This window comes from Anser anser, assembly GCF_964211835.1.
Source record: "Anser anser genome assembly, chromosome: 29".
NCBI classification, from domain to species: domain Eukaryota; kingdom Metazoa; phylum Chordata; class Aves; order Anseriformes; family Anatidae; genus Anser; species Anser anser.
Window position 1 is genome coordinate 2243985 of NC_139750.1, and position 9438 is coordinate 2253422.

The window sequence follows — 9438 nt, forward strand, 5'->3', positions numbered from 1 at the left end:
GTAATATGTTATCACTCTATGACACTATGTTTCAGGGCACAGCTGGAGAGTATACAGACATCAATGAAGGCACAGAAATGCTAAGCTGAGAGCAAGGTAGGAAAGCAAGATGCATGTTTTCAGCCTGCAGGGAAACAGGGATGGGTATGGGACATCATAGGGCAGCCAGTGGTGGAGATGGACAAGGGCACTGGCAAGGCTAGACTTAGCCAGGAAAACCAAGGTCTTGACCCCTTGGCTTTGACAGTTCTCTCTGCCACCAAGGCCTAGGAGGAGACATGTTGTCCTATTAGCAATGGGGCCTCATCACCTCTTTGCACCTCCTGAGGGAGGCCAGGAGGTGTCACACCACTGTCTTTCACTTGGCACTGCATAACCCACACCCCACTGCCGGAGGAAGAGCCTGGAGCCTCATGGGAGGGACAGGAGCTCTCTGCCCAGAACTGGCATCAGGGTTTGGCCTTTCTGGTTGATGAAACAAAGCCAGGATTTTCTCAGTCTCAGAGCAACCTACAAAGTGCCTTGGCCTACCTGTAATCATGGCCTCCAATTAACTCATCAGTCTCCTCTCAGGAGCTGATGTTGTTGGACTTTGCAGAAGCTATACTTTGGGGTTTATTAAGACACAGCAAGCCCTGAGTGTCTCTTAAGGAGGTCTGGACAGGTAGGAGAAGCTTGACCCTTTATGGACATCTTTGCTGCTCATCTTCCAACCCCACTATTTCTGTCATTGCCCCACCAGGACTTGCATCACTTCTCCTGACATCAGACTTCACTCAAGTCTGCAGTTGCACCTTGTAGATCCCTTGCACCAACTCCCTCCTTAGAGAAACGGCTGCACACAGATACAGAATAATGACTCTTAAGTGCAAGCAAACAAAAATAAAGTATAATAAAGGTTAATAAGCAATAAAACGCACTGCTCAGGTGTATGCTAAGTCCAGGCTGTATCCAATGATGCTAACCTCCTTTGAGGGATAATCAGGATTTTTTTCCGTAGGTTATGTAAAAACACAGCTCAGAAGTTGCCTAAAGAAACAGGGCACATAAAGAAAGGGGAATCTTTTACCTCCTCGAAGGTTAAAGCAGCAACTAGATCACAGAATCATCAAATTGAAGAATCATACAAGCATTGGATGTTCAGCGTTGAAAGGGACTCAGTGATCATCTAATCCAATCCCCCTGCCATGGGTAAAAATCTCTTTCACTACATCAGGTTGCTGAAAGCCCCTTGCAACCTGACTTTGTACACTTTCAGTGACGGGTCATCCACTCCTTCTATCAGAAACTTGTTGCAGTGTCTCTCTACTCTCATCCAAAAATGTTTATTCCTTATACCCCACTTAAATCATCACCATTTCCATTGTCCTGTTAGTACCGACCCCTGCTTTTCTTTCTAGGAGAGCTTTTTCAGTCCTCTTTTCATTTTCGCGGTCCTCTTTTGGATCTCTTCTAACAGGTCTATGTCTTTCTTGCACTGGGCACCTCAGCACTGGATGCAGTATTGCAGGTGGGGTCTCATGAAACTAAAGTTAAGCAGGAGAATCACTACACTTGACCTCCTGTCCACTTCTTTCATGCATCTCAGTATGCTGTTGCCATACTGCCAGATCATATTTTTCATCCACCAATATTCCCAAGTGCTTCTCTGCAGAGATGTTCTCAATCCATTCATCCCCCAATCTACACTGAGATTGGGATTTCCCTGATTCAAACGCAACACATGTGAATCAACAATTTTAGGACTGTTTGCTTCTCAATTTTAAGCAAACACAAGCTACATAGATCTTTGCTGGGTGAACTCTTTGACTGATGAGGATATTTCTCTGGAGTTTCACAGAGAAACAAATTTTTTCTGAGGCCTGTAGCTCATCAGCTGAGATTTTCTCCAGATGAGACAGCCAGATGGGAGGAAGAAGAGGAAAAGGGCTTTTCTCTATCCCCACCATGGACAGTGACCCTGGAGGAATATGTATTAGGGAGTTTCCAAAGCAGTGAGCTGTTGCAGCCCACTGGGTGTTTCTTGGCAAAGGAATGAGGTGGGAAGGGTGGGGTCCAGCTCAAGGAGAAATACCATGCAGATGACAGTCTGTGAATAGGATGGGATGGCATAGCCTGGACATTCACATATCTCACATCTCAGCTGAGGATAGGGATTGTGTGGTTACTGCCACTTTTCTGATATCTTCCTCCTCCAGTTCCCGTGATGGCCCTGCTTTGGAATAATCTGCCTCATCTTCTTCTTCCTCCTTCCCCTTCTTAGCTGGAGTTTCTTCCCTTACTAACTGGGCTCACTTTCACATCCATTGTTTCATCTTCGATGTAGGGGTGACTGATACCGGCCTTTGCATTACAGTTGAGTGTGGCTCGGTAGGCATGGGTCAGGCTGCAACCCATTGCAGTGATCCATGTCTCTCTAGAATCGGCAGGATGACAGCCTACTTTTTCCAAATATTTTGCGAGTTTTGCAGGATGTTGCACTTTTCCTGGGGTGCAGTTCCAAAACACTGGAGGTGCCCAGTGTCCTAGGTACTTGTCCATACTGTCCCACGTGCCCTGCAACTCCTACCTGTCGTGCCTCGGTGCAGACCTCTGGGTGGTATTCTTCAATAGTTGTTTAACATCAAACAAAGCCAGAAACACATTCAGGAGATGTAGTAAGAGGAACATGCTGATGTGAATATCCAAAGGATATTCAGAATTATCAAGGGCTATTGTTGCTGCTCCTACAGCGGGCATTTCATCATTCTCCTAGTGCCTGCCTTTGTATTCTGGGACTTGAGCAGTGTGGCTAGAGCTCTTGCCAGTGAAAACTGAGGCAAAAATGTCATTGAGTACCTCAGCCTTCTCCATATCCCAGGTAACAAGGTCTCCTGTTTTCTTCTGGAGAGGGCCCACAATTTCACTAAGTCTTCCTTTTATAACCAATGTAACTAAAGACGCCTTTCTAGTTGCTCTTGTTGTTCCTGGTCAAATTTAATTCTAACAGGGTTTTAGCTAACCTGATCCCTGGCTGTTCAGACTGTTTCTCTGTATTCCTCCCAGGCTATCTGTCCTTGCATCCACCCTCTGTAGGCCTCCTTTTTCTACACGACTTTGTGCAGGAGCTTCTTGTTTGTGTATGCCTGCCTCCTGGCCTTTTTCTCTGACTTCTTCTTTGTTGGGATGCACACTGTGTAGTGGGTTTACGTGGCAAGCTTTGGGTAGCAGGGGGCCATAGGAGTGGCACCTGTGAGAAGAATCCAGAAGCTGCCTCATGTTAGGTAAGGGGCCTGCTGCTGGCCAGACCTGAGCAAATAAGCGACGTTGTTTGTGTCTCTGTGAGAGCAGATTTAAGAAAAGGAATAAAGAAAGAAAAGAATAAAGGAAGTAAAGGAAGGAAGGAAGGAAGGGAGGGAAGGAAGGAAGGAAGGAAAGGAGGGAAGGAAGGAAGGAAGGAAGGAAGGAAGGAAGGAAGGAAGGAAGGAAGGAAGGAAGGAAGGACGGACAGACGGACGGACGGACGGACCTGCTGGGGAACAGCAGCTGAAAGATGAGGGAGAAACGGCCTTGCAGACACCAAGGTCAATGCAGAAGGATGGGGAGGAGGTGCTCCAGGCGCCAGAGCAGAAGTTCCCCTATGGCCTGTGGTGAGGACTATGGTGAAGCAGGTTGTCCCCCTGCAGCCCATGGTGTACCATGGTGGAGCAGGGTTCCATGCTGCAGCCCATGGAGGAGACCATGGTGGAGCAGGTGGACCTGCACCGAAGGAGGCTGCAGCCTGTGGAAGACCCGCACCAGAGCAGATTCTGGGCCGGAGCTGTAGCCCGTGGAGAGGAGCCCACGCAGGAGCAGGTGACCTGGCAGGAGCTACTGCCTGTGGGGGACCCAGGTTGGAGCAGTGTGGTCCTGAGGGATGGACCCCATCGTACGGAGCCATACCTGGAGCAGTTCTTGAAGAGCTGCTGCCTGTGGGAAGCCCACGCAGGATCGGTTCGGGAAGGATGGCATCCCATGGGAGGGACCCCACGTTGGAGCAGGGGAAGAGAGAGACCGAGAAGGTCAGAAACGAAGCGCTATAGACTGACCACAGACCCCATTCCCCTGTTCCCCTGTGCTGCGCGGGGGGAGGAGGTGGAAGAGGGTGGATGGGAGAAGGGGTTTTGGGGTTTCTTTACTTTGTTTCTCACTTCTCTAACTTGCTAGTAATAGGCAATAAATTTTACTATCTATCTCCCTACTCTGAGTCTGTTTTGCCCATCACAATAGTTTTGAGCGATCTCCCTGTCCTTATATCAACTCTTGAGCCCTTTGCATCATATTTTCTCCCCCTTTCCCTTTGAGGAAGGGGGAGTGATAGAGCGGTTGTGGTGGAGCTCAGCTGCCCACCCAAGTAAAACTACCACAGCTTGGAAGAGGTGATCCTTGAAGACTAAACAGCTTTCTCTTCCTTGGCCCCTTTTCCCTGAAGGACTTTGTCCAATGGTACTCTACAAAGGAGATGCCCCAAGAGGCCAAAGTCTGCTCTCCTGAAGTCCAGGGCAGTGTGATTGCTCTGCTCCCTCCTTGCTGCACTTAGGATCCTAAACTGCACCATTTCATGGTCACTGCAGCCCAGGCTGCCCTCGAGCTTCACATTCCCCACCAGCCCCTCCTTGTTGCTGGGAACGAGGTCCAGCATAACACTTTTCTCCGCTATCAATGGGAGAAGGAAGTTATCATTAATGCATAACAGGACCTTCCTGGATTGCCTATGCCCTGCTGTGCCGTCCCTCCAACAGATACCAGGGTGGTTGAAGTCCCCCCTGAGGACCAGGGCTTTTGAATGTGAGGCTGCTTCTATCTGTTTATAGAGGGCCTCACCTGCTGGTCTTCCTGATCAGGTGGCCTGCAGCAGACTCCCACTATAATGTCCCCTGTCTCTACACTCCCTTTACTCCTGACACATCAGCTCGCTGTCAGAACCTTGTTCGTCCCCAGGCAGAGCTCCATGCACTCCAGCTGCTCACTCACATAGAGGCCACACTGAACTGAACCAACTGAACAAGCTCCCGTGGGTTTGTGGGGTGTGTGAGAGGAGAAGCATCACACAAGGATCATCACATGGATCAAGGCTTACCAGATCGGGATGAGATGCCTCAGATGGATCAGTGCCCCACACAAGGGTAGCTAACCCCTCCTCATCCCTGCGAGTGTGTCCTATTTGTTATTGGCCATGAACAGAGTTTTCCAGAGAGAATGTTTGCACCTCTCAGTAACAATCAAACTCTCATAGGATTAACCATAATTCTGTACTCCATCTCTCTCCATTGTTTCAAGAGGGACATTTGGTGATTATTTCAGTTGACTTCATTATTTCAGTTGACGTTAAAGCAAGTTCTGCAAAAGTGACTGTTGCCTTGCAGGAGCTGTCAGCCCTGGAGCCCCAGGGACACCTCAAGGGAGACAAGAATTAAAAACACGGTGAAACCTTGGGCTGGAGCTGTGCTGCTGAGCTGGGCCGGGCTCCTGGGCCCAAGTGGACCTCCTGGCAAGCAGGCAGCGCTGCAGAGAGACAGCTCTGCCCAGGAGCAGCTCCTCTGCACAGCGCAGCAGGGCTGGGGGCACTGCCTGCAGGGGACAAGGGCGGCTGAGAGAAGGGAGGGAGATGTTAAAGGCAGTGTGGAGGGGGGCTGCTGAGAGCTCACCGCGGGAGAAATCTTCCCAGCCCTGAACAAGGTAAGTCTCTGGCTGCAGGGCAACACAGCTCTTTTTCCTGGTGCCATCTCCAGATTTGCTGGCAAATCCCACAGCCTTTGGGAGCTTTCAGGAGAACTCTCATTTTTTTTTGAATAAGAGGCAAATACAAGTTTCAGAACAAGGATTATCAGCCAAAGCTGTCAGAGTTACAGGAGATGAGAGTTCCTTCTCACAGGGCTGGCTGCAGGCTGTGCAGCCGGGGTGCAGGCAGGGGTGGCCAGGGCTGTGGTGCAGAGCAGGGTCCCTCTTGTGCCCCAGGGGCTGTGTGCCAGGGCAGGGCCTCTGCCACCTGCCAGGCTCAGCACTCAGCCTGCCCCCCATCTTCTTCCCCCCCCCACTTCCCTCTGCTGCTTGTGGTAGGCTGCTGCCTGGGGCAGACTGCTCACAGCTCCACAGTACAGCCTAGACATCTCTGGAGAAGACTCTTCATTAACATGATCAAAGAAGATGCTTAAGTCTGTGCCTTTCTGTAGCTTTCTTTTTAGCATTTTTCTTGTTCATGCTGATGGGAATGCAAATACAGATGCCAGGTTTAGAGGAAGGTCTCAGATTCCTAAAGTGTCACCGTGAGGTTTAAGAGGAACCTCAGCAACCATCAGCCTTCAGACAGGAACAGCATCACCCTTCTGGTTTCATCTGGGATTGTGTGAGGTGCCTGCAAACATAGTGTCCTGATCTTGGCTTGGATAGAGTTAGTTTCCTTCCCAGTAGCTGTTATAGTGCTGTGCTTTGGATTTAGGATGAGAATAATGCTGGTAACACACTACTGAGCACTGCTGACACTGAATCAAGGACTTTTCATCTTCTGATGAAGAAGATGTGAGGGGACAGAGCCAGGACAGGTGACCCAAACTGGACAAAGGGATATTCCATACCATATCACATCAAGATTGGCACTAAAACCAGAGGGGTTCTTTCGGGTGTTACCGTTGCTCAGGGACTGGCTGGGCATCAGCTGGTCATGTGCAATTCCTCTGTCTATCACTTCTCTGTGTGTCCTTTTCCTTGTGATTTTTTTCCCCCTTTACTTTCCTCTTAAAATGTCCCAATCTTGACCCTCATGTTTTTTTTCTTTTTTTTTTTTTTTTTGTTTGTTTGTTTTTTTCAGATTCTTTCTCCCATCCCACTGTGGGGAAGTGACACCGAACGGCTGCATGGTGCTGAGCTGCCTGCAGGGCTAAACCACAACAGGTGGTGATGCCCCTGGGCTGCTCCCTGCCCCTGGAGGTGTCTGCAGGGCAGAGGTGAGCACACAGCACAGGGCACAGGGTCTGTGAGCCATGGCAGGGCACAGACTTGGGGACAGAGAAACAGTTTCCAGCAGGGACAGTTCCAAGCAGCGAAAACAAAGGCAGGCACCAAAAGGAAATATTTAAGCAAAATCCTGTGTCAGGGCAATATGGGCACCTCCTGCTGTGTCATGCAGTGCAGATCCCTTCCCCTGAGCAAACCCCCTCACCTCGCCTCCCCAGTCCAGCTAGGAAAGGGGAAGCCTCGACTGAGTGCCCAGCTTTCCCTCTTCTTGTCCCTCTCCCCTACACCATCACTGTGTTTCTTCTTATTTCTCCACCTGCCTGTGCTGCTCTTGGTATTGTTGTCGGACCCTCGGGGGATGGCAGGTTCAGCTGCAGAGTCAGGCACTAACCTTGCGGCTCCCATCCCACGGATGTGTCCATGGGGCTGTGGTGTCCCAGCATTCCTCTAACCTGTGGGACTCTGGCAATGCAGATAGTGGGGGTGGGAAAAGACCTTACTTTCCCTTCACCAGATATATCTTCATTAGGACACCTGACTGAGTCCTTGAGATGTCCTTCCAAGTTGTGAGCTGCCCTCCAGACTGCAATCCCTCCCATAGCAGCTCTGCTTTAGCTGATGGAGAAGTGTTGAAATGCTATGGGCAGGAAAAGGCTGTTGGGGTGGTAAAAGGAACTTTTTGGCTAGCAGTGGGGTGCTGAGACCTTGCTGGAGGCAAGGTGAGGCACTCAGTCATCTGCAGTGGATGCCTCTGCTCTCAGAGGTCTTTGGTTTCTTCTCAGGGGGACACAGGACTGTAATCCCCCTCCATATCAAGAAGGAGCAAGCACAGGACAGATGGGAAAAACACCAATGGACACACCAACTTGCCTCAGCCTGCATTGAGCCACCAGAAGGATGTCACCTGGGAGATCCTGAATATGAGGTCTGGCCCCTGCAACCACCCTGTTCCTAGATACAGCAGAGCACAACCAACACTTTGAGAGTCTATGGACAGAGGCCCTGCTTCTCTTGGCATACTCAGGCAGCAGAAAGCATAACTCCAGGCAGGGAACTGCGGCAAGGTCTTGACAAGAAATACAAAGGGTGGACATGCTGTTGGGGAGCGTCTAAGAGAAATGGCTTTGGTTTTGTGCAGAGAAATCTGTCCTAACTCTTCCTTGTCTTTTCCTCTTGGGACAGTCATCAGGGCCCACAGGCAGAAAATGTCCAACAGCAGCTTCCCCAACGAGTTCCTCCTCCTGGCATTTGCAGACACACGTGAGCTGCAGCTCCTGCACTTTGGGCTCTTCCTGGGCATCTACCTGGCTGCCCTCCTGGGCAATGGCTTCATCATCACGGCCATAGCCTGCGACCACCTCCTCCACACCCCCATGTACTTCTTCCTCCTCAACCTCTCCCTCTTTGACTTGGGCTCCATTTCCACCACTCTCCCCAAAGCTATTGCCAACTCCTTGTGGGAAACCAGGACCATCTCCTATTCGGGATGTGCTGCACAGGTCTTTCTGCTAGTTTTTTTGATTTCAGGAGAGTATTTTCTTCTCACTGTCATGGCCTACGACCGCTATGCTGCCATCTACAAACCACTGCACTACAGGACACTCATAGGTGGTAGAACTGTGGACCAGTTCTTCTGTGAAATTCCCCAGATCCTCAAGCTTTTCTGCACAGATGCCTACCTCAGAGAGGCTGGGCTTATTGTGGTTACAGCATGTTTACTCTTTGCGTGCTTTGTTTTCCTTGTACTGTCCTATGTGCAGATCTTCAGGGCTGTGCTAAGGATGCCCTCAGAGCAGGGACGGCACAAAGCCTTTTCCACGTGCCTCCCTCACCTGGCCGTGGTCTCCCTGTTTCTCAGCACTGTCATGTTTGCCTACCTGAAGCCCCCCTCCATCTCTTTCCCATCCTTGGATCTGGTGGTGACAGTTTTGTACTCAGTGGTGTCTCCAGCAGTGAACCCCCTCATCTACAGCATGAGGAACCAGGAGATCAAAGGGGCACTGAAGAAACTGATCCTACTGGTGGTAGTTAAGAAGAAATAAAGTGCCCGTCTCTCTCCACAGGTGATCTTTGATTGATCTCAGACAAATGTTGTGCTTTGGGGCATTCTGTCATTTATAACCATGGTTGTACACAAGTGCTTGAATTCATTTCATTTCTGCAGGGACAGGAATCCAGTCACACTGACTCAGAGGCCTTATGTAAATGTGCCTATTGTCGCATGGCAAGTGGCCTCCTCTGTTTCTTCTATTCATTATAAAAGGATGTCTTCAGTGCAGAATCCTGCAGTCAACACCAAGCTTTTTCTCTATGTCTCCCTCACTTGTCCATAGACTGCCTGTTTGCCAGCAGCTCATTCTTTCCTCCCTGAAAGGTATGTTCCAGCTGCTTCTCATCATCAGATCGGGTGCTGGCAGTCCTGTACGCGATGATAGTCTCTGACATTGAACTCCCACATCTAATGTC

General features: G+C 50.0%; 1 protein-coding gene across 1 annotated transcript; it reads left to right on the forward strand.

Moving 5' to 3' along the window:
* Positions 1-8051: 8051 nt before the first annotated feature.
* Positions 8052-9014, forward strand: LOC310887777 (olfactory receptor 14I1-like; the record flags this gene model as incomplete). The annotated part of the gene is made up of 2 exons (XM_083813942.1): positions 8052-8471; positions 8733-9014. The coding sequence occupies exons 1-2, from the start codon at positions 8091-8093 to the stop codon at positions 9012-9014; spliced, it is 663 nt and encodes a 220-aa protein (XP_083670068.1). The 5' UTR covers positions 8052-8090.
* Positions 9015-9438: the final 424 nt, after the last annotated feature.